This window comes from Pimephales promelas, chromosome 12 (assembly GCF_988280905.1).
Source record: "Pimephales promelas chromosome 12, fPimPro1.hap1.1, whole genome shotgun sequence".
NCBI classification, from domain to species: Eukaryota; Metazoa; Chordata; class Actinopteri; order Cypriniformes; family Leuciscidae; genus Pimephales; species Pimephales promelas.
In genome coordinates, this window is record NC_142780.1 from 2,442,178 (window position 1) to 2,467,078 (window position 24,901).

Below are 24,901 nucleotides of genomic sequence, written 5' to 3' on the forward strand. Positions count from 1 at the left end.
CCAAAAAGTCATATAACTGACGTTTTGGGACGTATTTTGACCATACGTCAATATCCGCCTTTTTAGGGCCCCCTTAAACGTCGGTAGATGGCGATCCCGGGCCGTCATACAACTGACGCTTTACCTTTAACGTCCGTTAGGTGACGGGTTAGGTTTAGGTATGGGGTAGAGTTAGGGTCCCATAACCTCATCTACCGACGTTTAAGGGGGCCCTAAAAAGGCGAATATTGACGTATGGTCAAAAGACGTCCCAAAACGTCAGTTATATGACGTCTTGGGATGAGACCGGGTTGCTCTGAAACGGCAAGGTTTGGAGAGTGCCTACAAATTGCCTACAAAGGCCATGCCAGCGTCCAAACTGGACCTTGGAGCATCGGAAAAAGGTTGTCTGGGACTCCCATACATCACTTGGATGGCTGTGTGCACCATTTACCTGGGAAAGATGGCACCAGGATTACTGTGGGATGATGACAAGCTGGTGGAGGTCTGGACAATGTTCTGCTGGGAAACCCTGGGTCCTGCCATTCATGTGAATGTCAATATGAATCGTTGACTTCTCCCTAAAGATTGTTGCAGACCAGGTATACCCATTCATGACACTGGTGTTCCCTAGTCTCTCTCCGCAGGATAATGAACCCCGCCACACAGCACACATTGATCAGGAATGGTTTGATGAACACGAATGAATAGTTTAGGGAGTTTCCACAGCCTCCGAATTCCCCAGATCTCAATTTCAATCCAATTGGGCATCTGTGGGATGTGCTGGTCTAGCAAGTTTGATCCACCTCCACCTCGTAACTTTTTAGGACTTGAAGGATCTTCTGCTAATGTCTTGGTGCCAGAGACCACAGAACACATTCAGGGCTCTTTTTAGTCCAGAAACAGGGTATTCTTTACAAAAGAGTAAGGGTGTTCCCCTTAGCCTGGCCCTGCCCTCCTATGTACTTCCACTCAATTTTCATTTTCCTTCAGGACTACGTCTGGGATTGTGGTGTATTCTTTGGTTTTCTCCGGTCATTTTTGTACTGGTCCAATCAGCGAACAGAGGGAGTGGCTGAGAACGATGACGTTGTTGTCGTGTGCTAGATTGAGTCGTCATACGAAATGGCCAAACGTCAGCGATTGGTTATGGCATATCCAGAGTGACTCTGGGCAGATCCAATAGTTTTAGACTTCAACAGAGAACTACAAGGAAGTTAACGCTTGTCAATGGAGCGATAACAAACTCTATGTGCAAATGAAATGTACGAGAGTCTGGTGGGACCAGGCTATGTTACCCTGGCATCCAGGCCAAATTTTCCCATTGGCCTCTCCTAATCATCCCCATATATATATATATATATATATATATATTGTATGGCTTCAACAATCTGTGGGCGTTCTGGAGCAATATGGCCGACATTGCATCATCCAGGTGAATTGTGTACATTGGAAAAGCACTGCATTATAGTTACAAATTATTATTATTAGGCAGGAGCTCATAATGTTTTGGTTCATCTGTGTATTTGCTTATGCATAAACGATAAAGATAAAAGTGTGACAACTAGCCCCAGTTTCTCCTATAAATACAATTTAAGAAAAAATAAAGCTACATTTTGTTTGCTGACATAAGATCTCATATAAAGGATATTTATAATTTAATTTTAATATAATACTGTATATAATTTAACATGAAAAATGATATGACTTTTTTATGATAGAATGAAGGTATTTTAGGTGTAATACCTAGATAAAGCAACACTTTGTGGAAGCTGTCCAATTATCTTGATCAAAAAGTTTGTGTGGCCAAAAATAAATAAATAATAATGATACATAAACGACTATAACAGTTGCTACCATCTGTTTTAAGTCCCCAGTCTGTAATATTCCCTAAGGGTTTTGTAGCAAATCCAAGGTTTTTAATAATCTCTCCCTTTTTTCAACATGAGCACTAAGAGAAAGGAATCAGTGGAGTTAAGTATGAAACTGAAGAAGTTTAATAAAAGCATGGATATGTTGAATCATTCCTTCATCAGTTTAGCAATAACAACAGACAACAGTCTAAATGTTTCTGGATATTGATTTGCAATAATATGATGCATCGTTATTATATTTTCACCCGGTCCAGAATATCAGATTAGGGTGAAGGTCAAGCTGTGGCTATCTAAGCCTACACTGTAAAAAATAAACCTTAAATTTTACGGTAAAAAAACGGCAGCTGTGGTTGCCAGAACTTTACCGTTAAAAATACGGTAGGACCGTTAATGGTTTTACAGACTTAACTTAAAATTTACAGTAATAAACCGTAATTTATTTTCGGATAAAATGTGGATTTACCAACTTATTGATGTATTGATATCTGTTTTAGACCATTGAAATACACTGACAACCAACAATCATCACAGCAGTGATTAGAGTTACTTGAGCAATCACAGCTCATCACAAGTGAATACTTGTATAAAAAGCAGTACTTAATTCAAGAAGCTGCACAATGTCATTCACACAAACATTAAGCACCATCATGGAAACACACATGAAATAAAAAAAAAAATGCAATAAACATTAATTTAACAACATTAAATGTAACATATAACTCTAATGTACATAACTAATTACTGTAGAAAAAAAAAACAATAAAACTATGAGGAACCATAGTTATTTCAACAAAAATACATAAAATGTGAAGTGTCACAGGGAATTGTGGGAATGTCAATTTACGGTTTTTCACTGTAAATTATACAATGATTTGTTTCAAAAACTGTACATTTTAAAAACTGTAAATTTTACTGTAAAATTCTATCACAGTTATTTACCGTGTATAGTACGGAAACTTTCTGTTTACCAATTAACAGTTTTGCACTGTAGCATTTTTACAGTATTTTACCGTTAAAATCACGGTTATTTTTTACAGTGTATGTTCGTGATATTTCTGAAGGAACGTTTGGGATGTTGACAGACTATAATTTATATCTGTCATAATTGTTATGTGTCCAAGGTTACTATCCGTTCGTATTCATAGTTTTTTTTTTTTCACTTGGCCGACCCTTATTCAATTACCGTTGTTTAATGCTTAAAAAGAGAGAGAAAATAATCTTAATATAACAAAACCCATCGCCCACTAGAAACCCACTGCAAAATCACTGATTATATCCTATCAAGACCTTAACTCATAATGATAGCCTTGCAGCTCAATCCACAGTTAATAACAGTGTTTATCCCTGTTGATAACTCATATGCTTGTCCAAAATAAGTCCACAGAGGCTGTTGTCAGTACCAAAAATAATCCCAAAAACAATTCTGCAACATACATAAATACAGCCCTCGGGACATCTGTGAGAATACAGTATTGAATGCAACACAGATTTATTTAAGATTTGTCATTTGTGCTATTATCTGCCAAATTACACATTGGGTAAAGCAGAATCTCACCCAGCATGCATCTGCATGTTACAGCAATAAATTAAGGCTACATGTCTATGATAAATCTCTGAAAATATCTTATGGCGGGAAACCAAATTGGAATGGGTCAGTGGCATTTTCCAATACTTGAGCTTATATAATTGAAGAGTTCAAATGCAAAAGCCTCTAAATGCCATTTGAAATTGTCTTCAAAAATGACCATTTTTATCAAGCTTGTATATTTAAGTTCAGTAATTTCACTTAAATGACAATTAATAGGTAATCATCATTGCCATTTAAGTGAAATTACTGAACTTAAATATACAAGCTTGATAAAAATGATCATTTTAGAAGAAAATTTCAAATGGCACTTAGAGGCTTTTGCATCTGAACTCTTCAATTACTTAAGGTAACCTGTAAAAGGGTTAGTCGTACAAGAGTATTACTGATGTTTAGAGCTGTCAATAATACTTTTTTTTTTCATTGCATCATTGCCATTAAATAATCAACTGAACTGCATGATTCTTCAGCCTATAATCAATAATTGCTGAGAAAAAAAATGTACTGTGTTAAGCTAAAACAAGTCCACAGCAACTATATTCTTCTCCTTTTCCCCATTTTTTTTATTTGAATAGTAGTAAATGTAATTTAAAGGTAAATTTAAATATTTCACTTTAAAAAATGTTTTCAAGATTTGTTATCACAACATATTTTCTTTTGCCAAATCAACTTTATAATAATTTATTTAGTTGACATAACTTATTATTTTGAGTTTCTGATGGTTAAATTAATCTACTCCATTGTATTAACTCAATTTTTCCAGTTCAATCAACTTAAAATTTTAAGGCAACCCAGGTTACTTACTTTTTTAAGTTAAACCAACAATATTTTTACAGTGTAGTAATCACAACATTTTTTATTTTTTCAAATCAACTTAAATAATTTATTTAGTTCAGATAACATATCATTTTGAGTTTCTGATGGTTAAATTAATCTCCTTCATTGTATTAACTCACTTTTTCTAGTTCAATGAGCTTAAAAATTTAAGGCAACCAGGTTACTTACTTTTTTAAGTTAAACCATCAATTTTTTTTTACAGTGTAGTAGTAATAAAGTATTTATCGGGTAGGGTTAGCAGTACAAGTATAAGGTGGCATCCATTTAGGATTTGAATAAATATAATCATAAACACTGAATATCTTGTTATTACTGCATACTGTACTATAATACACTTAGGTGCAAGTAGTATCTGCCACTATTTACAAATAGTATAAAAAACTAATTACACTATAGTGCAAAGAAAACACTGCTATTTTTCACAATTTGTACTTAATTCTAATAGTCTCTGACATGTTGAATAAATAGCCATGTTTAATTGATAGCCTACACACATACTTATTTTTTGTCTTGCACCACAAGACTTGGTGTGAAGTTGGGGTGATGATGGTGTGAGATACCCGGGTTCGAATCCACTGTGAGACACCAATGTGTCCCTGAGCAAGACACTTAACCCCTAGTTGCTCCTAGAGGCGTGCAACCTCTGACATATTTAGCAATTGTAAGTCGAATAAATGAATGAATAAATGTAAATTAAGTTAAATACAGCTTAACTTTGAAAAAACACATCTCAAGACTCTGTGGCCTGCTTTTATAAGTGTGGTTAGCAGACTTGCAAAAACGCGTTGCGCTCCCATAGTAGAGAAAAACATTTATTTTATTATTATTATTTTACTATTATTTTATTAAAATAAATTGTACCAAATGTCATTCCCAAATTCATATGGCAGAGCGAGTTGAGAACTAACACTAGCTTCAATTCAGAATCATCCTTAGTAAAACAGTCAGGCGAGATGGCTGAGGCTCAAACTTTGTTTCAAACAGGGGAAGACATCTTGTTTTGTTGATTCAGCCAGGTCAATTTATTTCAAGGACTGAGACACTGAAAGAGGCCGAGCTATTTGGCATTTCTGTGAGAGGAAAGGAGAATCTGGAGCATGTTCGCTTCATTACTTGAAAAGCAGCCCATGTGCTGACTAGGGTTGGGTATCGAGAATCGAGTATCGATTGGAACCGGGACTAACTTTTCGTTTTTCCCGGAATCGTTCAAGAGTTAAAATTTCAATTCCTAGTTTCAATATTCACAGTCCGCCGAGCGGAAGAAGAAACTGCTGAACAACACCAACGAAGAAGCGTCTACCGGAAGTGTTGGCATAACCACGCGAGTCGAACATGAGTAGCTTACGTCGGCGGTCCAAAATGTGGCTTCACTTTTCTAAAAATTAACGAAATCTCGGCAAAATGCAAAATTCGTGACAAGTATTTGTGACAGAAGGAGTATTTCCTTCAGAAAGGCCGTTGGTTAGCAAGGTTAGCTAAACTTTTTTGACCCTGCCTCTTATAAGAATCGAAATCGAGAATCGTTAGGAACCGGAATCGAAACAAGGAATCAGAATCGGAATCAGAATCGTTCAAATTCAAACGATACCCAACCCTAGTGCTGACCTGGGAAGAGGTAAAGAACACTACAAAGGAAAGTGAAATTTGGAGAAAGAGCTCTCTCCTTCACACACAGCATCCGGATGACCTTACCAGGATGGTGGTGATGACCAGCGAGCGGTTGGAAAGCGAGTCAGTGATGTTCATGCCGTTCTGTCGCGGGACCTCAGTGATGTTGAGCCCTCCGGATGCACTCCACTTCCCCACCTAGAAAAGAGGAGATTTATGCAGTCAGAGAGTGTTTCTCGTACCTGTGTGACCCCATCCACATCGCAATAGCCCATCTGACTGCATTAGCAGCCTGTGCTGAGCTCATCCTGAAGCATTAGCTGATTGCCAATAGGGCGGTACATGAGTAGCCAGGCCCTTGCATACACTCTGAATACATTAACAGACGAAGGGCAATTCCACCAAAGGGGATTGCTTCTCAATTCAATTTTGCAACAGAAAATGTTGAACAGAAGTAAAAGCGGAACTTACGGCATGAATTACTATCTAATAACACAGTGGTGTTATTAAAGGTGTTACACTTTCCCGGTGTTCAAGTACTCGTATCGCATCTTAATATGCAGGATCAACTATAAAAGAGCCCTTGGTTGTTTCATTTCTCAGCTGAAGCAGATAAATGCAGTTGATGGAGATTTGTGGGATGGGCACGAAGCTCCCGTTCCACCACATCCCAAAGATGCTCTATTGGGTTAAGATCTGGTGACTGTGGCGGCCATTTTAGTACAGTCAACTCATTGACATGTTCAAGAAACCAATTTGAAATGATTCATGGTGCATTATCCTGCTGGAAGTAGCCATCAGAGGATGGGGACATGGTGGCCATAAAGGGATGGACATGGTCAGAAACAATGCTCAGGTAGGCCGTGGCATTTAAACGATGCCCAATTGGCGCTAAGGGGCCTAAAGTGTGCCAAGAAAACATCCCGACACCATTACACCACCGCCGCCAGCCTGCACAGTGGGAACAAGGCATGATGGATCCATGTTCTCATTCTTTTTACGCCAAATTCGGACTCTACCATCTGAATGTCTCAACAGAAATCCAGACTCATCAGACCAGGCAACATTTGTACAGTCTTCAAATGTCCAATTTTGGTGAGCTCTTGCAAATTGTCGCCTCTTTTTCCTATTTGTAGTGGAGATGAGTGGTACCCAGTGGGGTCTTCTGCTGTTGTAGCCCATCCGCCTCAAGGTTGTGTGTGTTGTGTCTTCTTCACAAATGCTTTGCTGCATACCTCGGTTGTAACGAGTGGTTATTTCAGTCAAAGTTGCTCTTCTATCAGCTTGAATCAGTTGGCCCATTCTCCTCTGACCTCTCGCATCAACAAGTCAAGTCAAGTCAAGTCAAGTCACATTTATTTATATAGCGCTAACAAGGCATTTTCCCCCACAGGACTGCCGCATACTGGATGTTTTTCCCTTTTCACTCCATTCTTTGTAAACCCTAGAAATGGTTGTGTGTGAAAATCCCAGTAACTGAGCAGATTGTGAAATACTCAGACACCAACAACCATGCCACGCTCAAAATTGCTTAAATCCCCTTTCTTTCCCATTCTGACATTCAGTTTGGAGTTCAGGAGATTGTCTTGACCAGGACCACACCCCCTAAATGCATTGAAGCAACTGCCGTGTGATTGGTTGATTAGATAATTGCATTCATGAGAAATTGAACAGGTGTTCCTAATAATCCTTTAGGTGAGTGTCTATCAAGAGATTTGACTCAATATTGGTGTGCAAGCTGTTTGTATAACTCTGCATTGGGACCAATCCAGCTGATTATCAATCAATGAATCTATTTCAGCCGGAGTGCTCTATCTGCCTCCAGGGATATTAGAGACATTAAAATGCTTGCTGTTAATTAATGTACAAACACACACACACACAAAACACAGTAAGAGGCAGTCAGTAGAGGGTGTTGAAATAGTAGTACTGAATAATCCCTCTAGTATCAGCAGCACATAGCGAATCTGAGCAAATTTAGTGAGTTTTGCACAAACATTCGCCCGCAGTGAGAAAAAGAAAGTCCGGCATGCGGACGGTTATGGGGATGTTTGCAGTAATAATCTGAACACTTCTCTCTATCTCTGTCCTGCTCCAACATATCCATAAAGCCCAAGAGCGGCCGATCTCAGAGATACACAGGTGTAATAAACCCCGATAACAGACGCATGCGACTAATTCAGAGAGAGGCACATTTCACACGATATGCTACGCCACTTTATAGGGGGGTGTTTCATTATTTCAAATTGACTGCAATTAACTAAATTCATTAAACGTGATTATCAGAGAAGGAGAAATATTCATGTTGCCGAGAGGAGACTTTCTCGGCCTCCTCAAAATGCATAGCTACAGATCTAAAACGCTAAATATTAAAAACGTTTTTTTTGTTTTTTTCCCCTGAAGATCTACTCCTAGAACAGCTCTATGAGTGAAACGTGTGTCTGTTTCTGGGAATTGCACTGCTTCCCCACAGAATTATGGGTCTTACTATTCTGTGTGCATGAGAGCATTTTTATATAATCATACAGATTGTGTGGAGGTGTTTGGTGCTGTTTACTTCATTTTTTGGCTTCTCTTAAAGCTTCTCATTGCCACAGTGTGATAGCCAAACTTATAAATGAAAACTCAATGACTAATGAAAACAAAAATAGTGTTTGTCTTGCATTACTGCTTTTCACAAAGCTACTATATTTACGTCGCTCATTAAAGCACAAAAGCGTGTGTAACTTCAGCAGGTCATTAACAGAGGCTTGTAATTAACAGTACTTTGTACACTAATCCAATTTGCTTTATGATCCGCTAACTTATGCGTATGTTTAAACACCTCATTTGCTTCCTTGTTAGGAGGTAAATTAAACGTAAGACACAAATTGCTCTTTATTTGCACAGGAACGGTGACCATACGAGACGCGGTGCGGGAGGATTCAGTGCGCTAGACTGCGAGAACAGAAGGTTATTTGAAGGGAGTAACAATCCCTTTTCAATGATGCATTTTTGCTCTTTGGCAGCATGAACGTTCCTGGTATAATCGACTATGCAAATGAAAAGTGACTTACAGCCGAGCATTAGCAGAAGAAACCGGTTTTTAATCATTTTATCCCTCCTACTGTGCAAAAAAAAGCATAAAGACTTAGCAAGTCCGTTGTTATTATATATTACTAGTATTGTGAGACGGTTGCTGTGTGTGTGTTTGTGTGGTGGTTTACCTTTTGAAGGCCGTCCTCTTTAAGACTGACGATGTCCAGATCGAAGTCGGTGCGCAGACCTGTAGTTCTGTTGAAGCTCAGCCGTCCCGTCAGGCCATCCCAGTGAGACTTCAAAACACACACATTTCAACAATTAAAACACACCAACATTCAGATTTAAATGCTATTTCAATCCCAATTTGAATTTAATTTAAATCAACAAAACGATGCAGATTTGTCCCAGACAGCAAACTGACATTGAATCAACGTGGAAACGACGTCTCTCATGACATTGAAACAACGTTGATTTTGCTCATCGAATTAACGTTGAGCCAACGTCAGACGCGGCATTCTTCAAAGCTAAATGAAAATCGAAAATTGGTTTGCTTTCATAACGTTGAAACAACGCGTTGATTTTCCGTTAGTTTTGAAAGAATGACGCGTCTGACGTTGGTTCAACGTTAATTCGATGAGCAAAACAATGTCAGATCAACGTTGTTTCGATGTCATATTTCCACGTTGATTCAATGTCAGTTTGCTATCTGGGGTGGTACCAATTACATTTGATTCAATGAAATTTCAGTTTTTCAATACGAGTTTATAGGACATTTCAAGAAATATTATAAGATAAAAATCAACACTGAAATGTTACTTACAATTTCCATCAATTAAAAACTGATGTGCATTATCGATGAAAATGGCATTTCAATCCCAATTCAATTTCTCAGTTTTATTTTTTATGTTAATTGTATGTCATATCGTGTGAGTTTATGTGAATTTGGGGATTTTCAGTTTCTTAATATAAACTACACATTAAAATGCTATAGGACATTATTACGAGATATTTAATATAAGAAAGTCAATACTTATTGCTTTTTTAAGTGAGGTAACACTTCACTTTAAGCCTTGGCATTATGAAAGAATAAGGTCACTCTTTAGTTTGGGTGCAATTCACACTATTAACTAACTAATAACTGCAGCTCAATAAATAAACTCCTAATTACTGCTTATTAATAGTTAGTAAGGTAGTTGTTAAGTTTAGGTATTGTAGGATTGATGGATGTAGAATAAGGCATTAATATGTGCTTTATAAGAACTAATAAGCAGCCAATATGCTAGTATTATGCTACTAGATAATAGTGTGAATTGGACTTAAACCAAAGAATTGTAATGCATTAATATTGCATCTTATAATGACCTGTATAGTCTCATGAATAATTGTAATCCGTTATAATACATTATAAATACTCAAATATTTATTAGAATAATGTATTAAAACACATGACAAACAACAAATTTCAGATGTAACAATAAATCTGCAAATACTGCAATGCATTTTAACTGTGGTTACAATTTTAGGAAAAGATATCATGCATTGTAACATACATTATGAACGTCTTTATGACACTGAATTTGCTTTAGAGAAATATGTCTAAACCAACTGATGAAAATGTATTCTTCATATTCGGGAGATAATAGGACAAATTAATCAAAATGAACGATGTAGCCTAATTTATGTTTTGTTGGACTAATGGAAAGCGTCTGTTGTGTGACTGTTGAATTGCAATTCAGTAAATTCCTCTTCCAGACATTTTAATTCATATCCCATTTCAACATCCGGCTGCGTGTGTCCAAATCCATTCAAATTCTCACCTGTGAATTGAAAAGAAGCCAGTTTTTGTCCAAACACATACTTGTGAGTACACACACACACACACATACAGAGAGCTTCTATTTCCTTTTTAATTACATTTTACATCCCAGCGCCTCAGGCACATCTTCCCCCAAGACCTCGTCCTAATTAACGACCATCTCACTTTCAACAATCTCTAGAGACGCAGAAAAAAATGATATCGCAACTCCTCCTCTCCATTCCTCCCTTGTTCCTAAAGCAAAGAGCTCCGCCCCCAAACAACACACAACACACACTGATCTACAGCCCTCTCCATATCCTCTTCCAAATGAAACACCTCCGCTCTCGTCCATGAGCGAGGACCTTTCACTGCAAGCTTGTTCTTCTCCACATCCCTCGCTTCTCTCTCCTCTCGTCCACAGTGCTGTGTTCAACTACTCTAATCTGCCTATTACGAGTCCCAATCAAAGTCTCTCTTGTGAGCTGAAATAAGAGCTGATTACCACGAGCGAAGCACACGGAGATGAGAAAGTGGGACACTGAGTTTAGTAGAACAGAACCAACTCAAACTCGCTGCAATCAGCGTCTCACTGCACTTAAATGAGGCAATTAAAATGTGCGGTGAATGAGGGTTGTTTATCAGGTGAGATCCACTGTTGAAGCCTCTGAATAATGATGCAGTGTTTATCAGTAGTGCAGAGATAATTGGTGGAGGTGTTTGGACTCAACTAATGTATAGGAATGTCGCTGGTAAAAATACATCAGAATCAGCATCAGACATTTATTAATTTTGCAGAAAGATACCACAGGTGCACTATTCAGTATCAGTTTACCTTAATTATACGTATTAAAGTGCAAACTATTAGTTTAAAGTTAATTCATATATTATATATGATATCATATAGCATATCTCAATAGGCTACATGTCTATGCAAATAGGGAGTTCTTCATTCATTGTCACTGTAATTAACAAAACTATTGTTTATTTATCTCACATACAGTATAAAGAGCTGTTAATGGTTATTGGGAGTAAATAATTCAATATGAATGATATGTTAGACACATTAGATACAATTCTTAAAAAAGAAAAACATTACATTACTGCAACTTCCACTGCACCTCTCACTGCATCTCGCACTGCACCTTTCACTGCACGTCTCACTGCACCTCTCACTGCATCTCGCACTACACCTGTATCTCTCACTGCATCTCTCACTGCTCCTGCATCTCTCACAGTACATTCATTTCTCACTGATCCTGCATCTCTCACTGCATCTCTCACTGCACCTCTCACTGCACCTGCACCTCTCACTGCACCTCTCACTGATCCTGCACCTCTCACTGCACCTCTCACTGATCCTGCACCTCTCACTGCACCTCTCACTGATCCTGCACCTCTCACTGATCCTGCACCTCTCACTGATCCTGCACCTCTCACTGCATCTCTCACAGATCCTGCACCTCTCACTGCACCTCTCACTGATCCTGCACCTCTCACTGCATCGCTCACTGTACCTGCACCTCTCACTGCACCTCTCACTGATCCTGCACCTCTCACTGATCCTGCACCTCTCACTGCACCTCTCACTGATCCTGCACCTCTCACTGATCCTGCACCTCTCACTGCATCTCTCACAGATCCTGCACCTCTCACTGCACCTCTCACTGATCCTGCACCTCTCACTGCATCTCTCACTGATCCTGCACCTCTCACTGCATCTCTCACTGCTCCTGCACCTCTCACTGCATCTCTCACTGTACCTGCACCTCTCACTGATCCTGCACCTCTCACTGATCCTGCACCTCTCACTGCACCTCTCACTGATCCTGCACCTCTCACTGATCCTGCACCTCTCACTGATCCTGCACCTCTCACTGCATCTCTCACAGATCCTGCACCTCTCCCTGCATCTCTCACTGATCCTGCACCTCTCACTGATCCTGCACCTCTCACTGGTCCTGCACCTCTCACTGTCCCTGCACCTCTCACTGCACCTCTCACTGATCCTGCACCTCTCACTGCACCTCTCACTGATCCTGCACCTCTCACTGCATCTCTCACTGGTCCTGCACCTCTCACTGTACCTGCACCTCTCACTGCACCTCTCACTGATCCTGCACCTCTCACTGCACCTCTCACTGATCCTGCACCTCTCACTGCACCTCTCACTGATCCTGCACCTCTCACTGCACCTGCACCTCTCACTGATCCTGCACCTCTCACTGATCCTGCACCTCTCACTGATCCTGCATCTCTCACTGCATCGCTCACTGTACCTGCACCTCTCACTGCATCTCTCACTGCACCTCTAACTGCATCTTTCACTGCACCTGCACCTCTCACTGCATCTCTCACTGATCCTGCACCTCTAACTGCATCTCTCACTGATCCTGCACCTCTCACTGCATCTCTCACTGATCCTGCACCTCTCACTGCATCTCTCACTGATCCTGCATCTCTCACTGCACATGCACCTCTCACTGCATCTCTCACTGATCCTGCACCTCTAACTGCATCTCTCACTGATCCTGCACCTCTCACTGCACCTCTCACTGATCCTGCATCTCTCACTGCATCGCTCACTGCACCTCTAACTGCATCTTTCACTGCACCTGCACCTCTCACTGCATCTCTCACTGATCCTGCACCTCTAACTGCATCTCTCACTGATCCTGCACCTCTCACTGCATCTCTCACTGATCCTGCACCTCTCACTGATCCTGCACCTCTCACTGCACCTCTCACTGATCCTGCATCTCTCACTGCATCGCTCACTGCACCTCTAACTGCATCTTTCACTGCACCTGCACCTCTCACTGCATCTCTCACTGATCCTGCACCTCTAACTGCATCTCTCACTGATCCTGCACCTCTCACTGCATCTCTCACTGATCCTGCACCTCTAACTGCATCTCTCACTGATCCTGCACCTCTCACTGCATCGCTCACTGCACCTCTAACTGCATCTTTCACTGCACCTGCACCTCTCACTGCATCTCTCACTGATCCTGCACCTCTAACTGCATCTCTCACTGATCCTGCACCTCTCACTGCATCTCTCACTGATCCTGCACCTCTAACTGCATCTCTCACTGATCCTGCACCTCTCACTGCATCTCTCACTGCACCTGCACCTCTCACTGCATCTCTGTCTGTTAAGAAAATGTAACCATTGAGGAAATGTGTTCACTGCTGAGTCCAAACAGGGAAATCCAGTAAACCAGGCAGATGATCGAGACCACAACACAGGAAACCAAAGAGAGTGCTGAGAATTACAGTTTGACACAAACAAGACTTTGCAAGAATGACAGGGCGAGGGCGTATAAAGGCAGAGTTAACAAGGTAATGAGACACAGTTGAAAGTAATGGCACATAATAAGTCCCGGCAATGGATTATGGGAAATGCAGTTTGTGATGAGATAGCAGTGGACAAGGGCGGAGAAACAGAGATCATGTAGATCGTCTCCATCAAAGCCTCACAGTCATTTCCACTTCATGACCCGACAGTTCATTCGGTAACATTAGGCTGTTATGATTTATATGAAGTTGAACGTTGATGATCTTGTTAGCATCTAATGAAACCTAACAGGAATATGTAGTAAATGTTTCATAAGCCCAGTGAAGCTGTCCGTTAGATTGTTTTAGCTTAACAACAGCCCTTCTAAAATCACAGTTAACCATGGCTTCACTGCACTCATTGCTTGAATAATTGCTTATATAAGGTGGGCACCACTTTCTGGGGTCACCATATGCAATAAATGCATAAAAAATGATACACACTTAAAATGAGCTTAAACAAGCTTCAGTGAAATGCATAGAAACTAATAGCATGTCATTTAAACAATATCTTCTATATCTTGTCTTGTCTCTGGAGAGCAGAAGTGTTTGTGACAGCAGTGCCATGAGCGATTGTCATTACCTCTTTAATGAAACTCATGAAGCGTCCTCCGAACCTCCAGGGTTTGTGCCGATGACACTGCAGTGAGTTGACAGTCATCTGTGGCGCGTGCTGGTAGGAGACCGACACGATGTGGACCGCGTCGTACGTCAGAGCAGCATCTGTCTGGAATAAATAGGGGGGCGATATGTCAGCTGAAAGGATCTGACAAGCGGGAAGAGTGCAAGACCTGACCAGTTGACAACCTTGTCAAACAGCAAACTGGGCCACTGCTCAGGACCATTAGCACACTTGAATCCAAATGTAAGAAGACCTTTGATTCAAGTCTGATGCTAAGAGACATTGTGAGTGAGTAAATAGGCAAAAACAATAGGCTACTGTGGGCCCAAATTTCCATGGTTGATACTTTTTGTTTTGATAGTGCATAAAGGTGTATATGGAAGTTTGTTTCTACGACAGAATAAAACAAACAAAAAGGTAATTGTAACTTTCTATATCACAATTCTGACTTTTTTTCAGAATTGCGTGATATAAAGTCGGAATTGCGAGTTATAAAGTCAGAATTGCATGATATAAAGTCGTAATTGCGAGAAAATGTCAGAATTGCGACTTTATAACACAATTATGACTTTATATCACGCAATTCCATCAATATATATCACAATTCTAAAAAAATAAAATCAGAATTGCAAGATAAAAAGTCGTAATTATATTTTAAAATGTTTTATTCTGTGGCAGAAACAAGCTTCCATAGGTGTGCAAACATGAAGCTGTCACGGGGTATGGTGCAGGAGAGCAGGAGTGCAGACGGAAGGAATAGGAGGAGTCCAGGTTCACACGGAAGGTAACATTTATTTCAGGATACAGGCAAGGATTCAGGTAACACGGGGTAACATTCGACATCGACCGACAATCATAGAGTAACACAAAGGGAACTAAATACACAGACTAATCAAACATAATGGGGTGAGAACAGGTGAAACAGATGATGATGACGAGGAACAGGTGGCTGATGAGGGAGTGAACACGGGATAGGGTGACGAGAGGATCCTGGGAAGTGTAGTGCTGAAGACAAGACAGACTGGTGCAGACGTAGGACTGTGACAGAACTCCCCCCTCCCGGGAGGCGTGACCTCACGCCGCGGAACAGAGGAAGGAGGGGGGACGAACTGGGGCCTGAGAGGGGCGTGGCCAGGGCGGAGCAGGCTGAGGGCGTGGCCAGGGCGGAGCAGGCTGAGGGCGTGGCCAGGGCGGAGCAGGCTGAGGGCGTGGCCAGGGCGGAACAGGCTGAGGGCGAGACCAGGGCGAAGCAGGCTGAGGGCGTGGCCAGGGCGGAGCAGGCTGAGGGCGTGGCCAGGGCGGAGCAGGCTGAGGGCGTGGCCAGGGCGGAACAGGCTGAGGGCGTGGCCAGGGCGGAGCAGGCTGATGGCGTGGCCAGGGCGAAGCAGGCTGAGGGCGAGACCAGGGCGAAGCAGGCTGAGGGCGTGGCCAGGGCGGAGCAGGCTGAGGGTGAGACCAGGGCGAAGCAGACTGAGGACGTGGCCAGGGCGGAGCAGGCTGAGGGCGTGGCCAGGGCGGAGCAGGCTGAGCGGCCTCTGGCGCTGGCTGGACGGTCTCTGGGGCTGGACTGGTCGGGCCCAGCGAAGAAGAGAGCTCGGGCTCGGAGGAACTGGACGGAACCAGCAGTGAAGAGCGTTCAGTCTCTGGAGGACTGGACGGAACCAGCAGTGAAGAGCGTTCAGTCTCTGGAGGGCTGGACGGAACCAGCAGTGATGAGCATACAGTCTCTGGATGGCTGGACGGAACCAGCAGTGAAGAGCATACAGTCTCTGGAGGGCTGGACGGAACCAGCAGTGAAGAGCATTCAGTCTCTGGATGGCTGGACGGAACCAGTAGTGAAGAGCATACAGTCTCTGGAGGGCTGGACGGAACCAGCAGTGAAGAGCATTCAGTCTCTGGAGGGCTGGACGGAACCAGCAGTGAAGAGCATTCAGTCTCTGGATGGCTGGACGGAACCAGCAGTGAAGAGCGTGCAGTCTCTGGATGGCTGGACGGAACCAGCAGTGATGAGCATACAGTCTCTGGAGAGCTGGACGGAACCAGCAGTGAAGAGCGTTCAGTCTCTGGAGAGCTGGACGGAACCAGCAGTGAAGAGCATTCAGTCTCTGGAGGGCTGGACGGAACCAGCAGTGAAGAGCATTCATTCTCTGGAGGGCTGGACGGAACCAGCAGTGAAGAGCATACAGTCTTTAGAGGGCTGGACGGAACCAGCGGTGGAGAGCATTCATTCTCTGGTGAGTGGGACGGAACCAGCAGTGAAGAACATTCATTCTCTGGTGAGTGGGACGGAACCAGCAGTGAAGAGCATTCATTCTCTGGTGAGTGGGACGGAACCAGCAGTGAAGAGCATTCATTCTCTGGAGGGCTGGACGGAACCAGCTGGGAAGAGTATTCAGTCTCTGGAGGGCTGGGCGGAACCAGCAGTGAAGAGCATTCATTCTCTGGTGAGTGGGACGGAACCAGCAGTGAAGAACATTCATTCTCTGGTGAGTGGGACGGAACCAGCAGTGAAGAGCATTCATTCTCTGGTGAGTGGGACGGAACCAGCAGTGAAGAGCATTCATTCTCTGGAGGGCTGGACGGAACCAGCTGGGAAGAGTATTCAGTCTCTGGAGGGCTGGGCGGAACCAGCAGTGAAGAGCATTCAGTCTCTGGTGAGTGGGACGGAACCAGCAGTGAAGAGCATTCATTCTCTGGTGAGTGGGACGGAGCCAGCAGTGAAGAGCATTCATTCTCTGGAGGGCTGGACGGAACCAGCAGTGAAGAGCATACAGTCTTTAGAGGGCTGGACGGAACCAGCAGTGAAGAGCATACTGTCTCTGGAGGGCTGGACGGAACCAGCAGTGAAGAGCATTCATTCTCTGGTGAGTGGGACGGAACCAGCAGTGAAGAGCATTCAGTCTCTGGAGAGCTGGACGGAACCAGCAGTGAAGAGCATGCATTCTCTGGTGAGCTGGACGGAACCAGCAGTGAAGGGCATTCAGTCTCTGGTGGGCTGGACGGAACCAGCAGTGAAGAGCATTCATTCTCTGGTGATCTGGACGGAACCAGCAGTGAAGAGCATTTTGTCTCTGGAGGACTGGACGGAACCAGCAGTGAAGAGCATACTGTCTCTGGAGGACTGGACGGAACCAGCAGTGAAGAGCATTCATTCTCTGGTGAGCTGGACGGAACCAGCAGTGAAGAGCATTCAGTCTCTGGTGAGCTGGACGGAACCAGCAGTGAAGAGCATTCAGTCTCTGGTGGGCTGGACGGAACCAGCAGTGAAGAGCATTCATTCTCTGATGATCTGGACGGAACCAGCAGTGAAGAGCATTCATTCTCTGGTGAGCTGGACGGAACCAGCAGTGAAGAGCATTCAGTCTCTGGTGAGCTGGACGGAACCAGCAGTGAAGAGCATTCAGTCTCTGGTGGGCTGGACGGAACCAGCAGTGAAGAACATTCATTCTCTGATGATCTGGACGGATCCAGCAGTGAAGAGCATTCATTCTCTGGTGAGCTGAACGGAACCAGCAGTGAAGAGCATTCATTCTCTGGTGAGCTGGACGGACCCAGCAGTGAAGAGCATTCAATCTCTGGAGAGCTGGACGGAACCGGCGGTGAAGAGCATTCAATCTCTGGAGAGCTGGACGGAACCAGCGGTGAAGAGCATTCAATCTCTGGAGAGCTGGACGGAACCAGCGGTGAAGAGCATTCAATCTCTGGAGAGCTGGACGGAACCAGCGGTGAAGAGCATTCAATCTCTGGAGAGCTGGACGGAACCAGCGGTGAAGAGCATTCAATCTCTGGAGAGCTGGACGGAACCAGCGGTGAAGAGCATTCAATCTCTGGAGAGCTGGACGGAACCAGCGGTGAAGAGGATTCAATCTCTGAAGAGCTGGACGGAACCAGCGGGGAAGAGCATTCAGTCTCTGGAGAGCTGGACGGAACCAGCGGTGAAGAACATTCAATCTCTGGAGAGCTGGACGGGACCAGCGGCGAAGAGCATTCAGACTCTGGAGAGCTGGACGGAACCAGCGGCGAAGAGCATTCCATCTCTGGAGAGCTGGACGGAACCAGCGGGGAAGAGCATTCAGTCTCTGGTGAGCTGAACGGAACCAGCAGTGAAGAGCATTCATTCTCTGGTGAGCTGGACGGACCCAGCAGTGAAGAGCATTCAATCTCTGGAGAGCTGGACGGAACCGGCGGTGAAGAGCATTCAATCTCTGGAGAGCTGGACGGAACCAGCGGTGAAGAGCATTCAATCTCTGGAGAGCTGGACGGAACCAGCGGTGAAGAGCATTCAATCTCTGGAGAGCTGGACGGAACCAGCGGTGAAGAGCATTCAATCTCTGGAGAGCTGGACGGAACCAGCGGTGAAGAGCATTCAATCTCTGGAGAGCTGGACGGAACCAGCGGTGAAGAGCATTCAATCTCTGGAGAGCTGGACGGAACCAGCGGTGAAGAGCATTCAATCTCTGGAGAGCTGGACGGAACCAGCGGTGAAGAGGATTCAATCTCTGAAGAGCTGGACGGAACCAGCGGGGAAGAGCATTCAGTCTCTGGAGAGCTGGACGGAACCAGCGGTGAAGAACATTCAATCTCTGGAGAGCTGGACGGGACCAGCGGCGAAGAGCATTCAGACTCTGGAGAGCTGGACGGAACCAGCGGCGAAGAGCATTCCATCTCTGGAGAGCTGGACGGAACCAGCGGGGAAGAGCATTCAGTCTCTGGAGAGCTGGACGGAACCAGCGGTGAAGAGCATTCAATCTCTGGAGAGCTGGACGGAACCAGCGGTGAAGAGCATTCAATCTCTGGAGAGCTGGACGGAACCAGCGGTGAAGAGCATTCAATCTCTGGAGAGCTGGACGGAACCAGCGGGGAAGACTCGGGCTCGGCAGGGCTGACTGTGAGCGCAGGCTCGGCAGGGCTGACGGTGCGCGCAGGCTTGGCAGGGCTGACGGTGCGCGCAGGCTCGGCAGGGCTGACGGTGAGCGCAGGCTCGGCAGGGCTGACGGTGAGCGCAGGCTTTCTGGGGACAAGTATCCAACGGGGCCGGCGGATCGGGGGTAGAATCCCCTGGAAGCTCCCGGCGTCCATGTTGCTTTAGGTGGTCGGTCGATCTGTCACGGGGTATGGTGCAGGAGAGCAGGAGTGCAGACGGAAGGAATAGGAGGAGTCCAGGTTCACACGGAAGGTAACATTTATTTCAGGATACAGGCAAGGATTCAGGTAACACGGGGTAACATTCGACATCGACCGACAATCATAGAGTAACACAAAGGGAACTAAATACACAGACTAATCAAACATAATGGGGTGAGAACAGGTGAAACAGATGATGATGACGAGGAACAGGTGGCTGATGAGGGAGTGAACACGGGATAGGGTGACGAGAGGATCCTGGGAAGTGTAGTGCTGAAGACAAGACAGACTGGTGCAGACGTAGGACTGTGACAGAAGCAAGTTATGATCACTTCATTTACAAATCCGAAACAATTTAATTAATCAATGAATAAATACAAATTAGATGTTTGCACTGACTGGCATTTTACTGAGTGCATCATTGTGCATGCATTCATTGTTCTTTAACTGATCTAATATTTTAAGTGTTTGACAACTCTTTGTTTCTAACTTTGTGCTGTAAAATATTATATATTTTTGATTGCTAATACTGTATAATAAAATCTGACCCGTCACTGTGTTTGATTACACATGACAATATACACTGTAAAAAAAAAAATTGTTGGTTTAATTAAAAAAAATATATATATGATTGCCTCACAATTATAAGTTGATTGAACTGGAAAAAGTGAGTTAATACAATGAAGGAGATTGATTTAATCATCAGAAACTCAAAATAATAAGTTATCTCAACTAAATAAATTATTTAAGTTGATTTGAAAAAAGAAAAAGTGTTCTGATAACTAATCTTGAAAATATTGTTTTACAGTGTAGTGTAAAGGTTCTAAATGGACACATTTTAGTACCATTCTTCAAGTTTTGTTAACTTAAAAATAGTCCAACTCTTTTATTACGCACTGCTATTTGTGTTGCGTATAAGAAACATCAAACTGCAAACTCTCCAAAAGTGGAGCTACTCGGCTTTGTTATGGCAGGAGTGTATTACAGGCAGCAGTGTTTGATTCGAGATGGAGATAAATTATGCAGGACAGTTGTCTAAGTTGGCAAACAATCTGCAAAGAACATCTTCCCCAAAAGTCCACAATGTATTCCCCTACATGGCTGTTTTATTTCCTACATTGGAAGATGGATAAGATTAATCTCCAACAACTCCAGGAGAAATGCTGGCCACAGAATAAAACCTTGTACCACAATCTGACAAAGGTTTTTGATCCCCCAAGCTCAGCTCATCAAAAAACTTTAACATCTACTGTGCCTTGAGGCAAAAATACATCTGCTCTCCAACCCTCTTCAAGTTCATAACATTCCCTCTACATTAGGGATGAGCAACTCTGGTCCTAGAGGGCTTTCACTCCAACCCTGATCTAACCTGAACAAGCCAGTCAAGAACTTCAGAATTACTATAAAGGTACAGAAAGGTGAGTTTGTATCAGCATTGGAGCTAAACTCCTCAGGACAGTGACCGAAGTTGCCCATTCCCGCTCTACATGTACCGTCCACGGGTGTCCAATCCTGCTCTTGGAAGGTTATTGTCCTGCAGTGTTTATCTCCAACCCCAATTAAAACACGCCTGGACCGGGTAATGAAGGCTTTAAGGCCAGCTCACACCAAGGACGATGATGACGATAAAGATATAGTTCTAAAAATCGTTTTCAATATGAAAGAATAGCTGTTGAACAATACAACACTGACAGCCAATCAGAAACCATTCTAGTTTAAAATAGCAGACGACATTGCAGAGGAGCTAATCATGGAGGTCCAGAATAAACCCACCTGTAATGATTCCTGTCTGTTTCACTTGTCTTGTGTGAACTTTTGCTATTTCCTGTTCCGTGCCATGTTTTGTAGTCCTTTGTAGTTTTTCTTGTTGATGAGTTCCCCCAGGTGTTTCTGATTAACCACGCCCCCTTGTTACCTTGTTTAGCTTGTTTGTCTGTGTATTTAAACCTCTGAGCGTCGGTTGTTGGGTGTCGGTCGTTGTTTAATGTTATGCTGTTTTGAGGTCCCTGTTTTGTGTTCCCTGTTCTGACCCAGATAGCAAACTGACATTGAATCAACGTGGAAATATGACATCGAAACAACGTTGATCTGACATTTTTTTGCTCATCGAATTTACGCTGAACCAACGTCAGACGCGTCATTCTTTCAAAACTAACGGAAAAACAACTTGAAATCAACGCGTTGTTTCAACGTTATGAAAGCAAACCAATTTTCGATTTTCATTTAGCTTTGAAGAATGCCGCGTCTGACGTTGGTTCAACGTTAATTCGATGAGCAAAATCAACGTTGTTTCAATGTCATGAGAGACGTCGTTTCCACGTTGATTCAATTTCAGTTTGCTGTCTGGGGAGTTTATCCTGTTTTATTTGTTTGGTGGATTATTAAAGTGCTTGCGTTTGGATTCGTCCTTGCTTCATCATAACACCACCACTGTTTGACTAACACAGTCTCATCCCAAGACGTCATATAACTGACGTTTTGGGACGTATTTTGACCATACGTCAATATCCGCCTTTTTAGGGCCCCCTTAAACGTCGGTAGATGGCGATCCCGGGCTGTCATACAACTGACGCTTTACCTTTAACGTCAGTTAGGTGACGGGTTAGGTTTAGGTATGGGGTAGAGTTAGGATCCCATAACCTCATCTACGGACGTTTAAGGGGGCCCTAAAAAGGCGAATATTGACGTATGGTCAAAAGACGTCCCAAAACGTCAGTTATATGACGTCTTGGGATGAGACCGGGTTGGTTTGACAAGTCAAGCCTCCTTTTCAAGAAAATGGATATGGAAAACAATCGTTCAAATCCTCTGAATAAATGGTGAGAAGTATTACCTCGGTGCTCATTTCGACAACATTGTCTTGCTTCCTTTCAAGTTGCGGTGAAAAAGCATATTCCAGTATGTTGACCACATGAGCTAAAATTCACTGTTATGTTATTAGCTCGGTTACACTAGCTGCACTCAAAACAGGACATCTGCTGGTTAAAGCAGTGTAAATGCAACAAGAACAGCAAAAAACATGTTCAATGACGTTGAAACCGCAGCGCGCAAGCTTAGAATAAACAGACCATTATCGTTCGTTGGTGTGGACGCAAATATAGTCATAGTTCTCTTTATCTTGGTGTGAATAGCCCTTTAAGGATTGCTAGAAACTTCCAGGCAGGTGTGTTGGGGCGAGTTGGAGGTAAACTCTGCAGGACGTTTTCCCCTTCAGGAGCAGGGTTGGACACCCCTGACATATACCTTCTGGAAATCGATACACACAAGAACACACACTATCTACTGCCTCTGGTGACCCATGAAAGAACCAAAACACTCAATATATTCAACAACTCTGCTACTGTCACCAGCAACTTTTTTTTCCAGCAAAGACTTCGGACAATGAATGACAAGCAAGTAAATAAATGGTGTAGCATCCACTTGCACAGTCTCTAACACATCCTATTGCGTGTGGCCATTGTTCAGGCGATGTGAGCTGCTCTAGATCGAGCGTGTCTGCAGGAAGGATGGGCGTTCATTCAGATGTCCTTTATATCAACCTCGCCATTGGCTTCGGGTAACTAGGCAAAAAGTTGTTGTGATATGACAGCTGTGGGTATTAAGAGAGTGTTGGGAACATGAGACCAGATGGAGAAGTATTTTCAGTCGATAGCTGGACATGGACAAATGTATTGGTTTCAATGGACTGTATTTAAACATTCAGCACACAGATGGATGTGGGCAGGATATATTGTATATGCCTCACATCAGTCTTTTTAGCTGTTCCAGATGCAAAAACACCACCTCCAGGGTTTTCAACCTTGCACAAAAGTAATAAAGCAGTTCGTCTTGATAGTGTTATCCACGGATTTCAGTACTTCCCATTCATTAACTAGATTGTGAATATAGAATATAAACATCTCATAATAACATAAAGCTCTTTAATGTCGTGTTTTGCACCATAAACTAAAATCAAAAGCTCGATAAGACTGAGTCCTTATCACTTTGCGTCGTGCAAAGTGATAAGCTCCACGTCTCAGTTCACAGTGAACGGATGCAGTGAATTCCACTTGTGCATGTGTCGTGTTTAGCATGCATTATTTTCACATTAGCATAGTTGACGATTACATCATTTCACTAGATTTGTAATGAGACATGTTTGTAAACTTGTTTCCCGCCAAAATAAAAGCGTGCTTGCAATTTCTGTCAAAATAAAAGCTCACAGGTGTATCTCTTGCATGTTCAGAAGGACAAAATGAATTATGGAGGCTCCATTTTTTTCAGTGCATTCAATATATGGCTATTACTGTCATAGGATATTCAAATATATTAGTAGCAGTAGTAGTAGTAATAATGTAGACTAAGAAAATATGTTCCCGTTTAAAGTTTGGTTACAAGACTTTTTCTTTGTTCAACTGGCACTCTGAATATGGGTTGGAGCTCTTAAATTTGAACTTTAAAAAGTGCACCAGATTTATACATTACAGAGGTCCACCCACCAGTTTCACAAAATCCTGTGGGAAACACTGATGTACTGTATATATGAAGCACAAATCCATTTTGTGGAAGCACTGAAAGCATTTTTTCCTATAATAACGGTACTCCTCTACATCAAAATAATCAGAGATTCTACAGCATGGTGTGGGAGTATTTGAACTACTGTGAAATAGATTAATAGATAATCACAGAAGCCATTTGGTTGAAACAAGTCTTTGTGATATTATGGTATTCAACGATGGCAAGCGTATGGAATGATTAAATCTGAACCGTTGCAATCTTCTATTATCCAGCAAAAAAGTACAGAGGTTGGACAATGAAACTGAAACACTGGCCAATGTTGGAGGTTTCACATCTATATGCCTGGCGGCCAATCTTCAGAGTGAAGCACGGGTGGATCAGTGATGGTTTGAGCTCCAATATCATGACAATCCTGATTGTCAAAATGAGGCCCTCACCATATTGAGTTGTAAAACCAGGTGTTTCAGTTTCATAGTCCAACCCCTGTAGATACTGCATTCGAGTATCTACTTATTTTCATTACAGACACCTAATCCATCTGAAACGGTTCAGTCTTGGAATACATTCATGAAGAAATAGCTCCTTAAAGGTTATTTTTAAGACTTTGGCCATGGATTCGA

The 24,901-nt window shown here is 43.0% G+C and overlaps 1 protein-coding gene across 1 annotated transcript in view; it reads right to left on the reverse strand.

The window, feature by feature from the left end:
• The window catches only part of grik3 (glutamate ionotropic receptor kainate type subunit 3), a 179,845-nt gene that overhangs the window by 55,516 nt on the left and 99,428 nt on the right, over positions 1-24,901 (reverse strand). The window contains exons 7-9 of the mRNA XM_039651314.2: positions 14,622-14,765; positions 9,090-9,197; positions 5,968-6,081 (exon numbers count right to left, since the gene is read on the reverse strand). Of these exons, the coding sequence (XP_039507248.2) occupies positions 5,968-6,081; positions 9,090-9,197; positions 14,622-14,765 (366 nt within the window). The remainder of the gene's footprint in view (positions 1-5,967; positions 6,082-9,089; positions 9,198-14,621; positions 14,766-24,901) is intronic.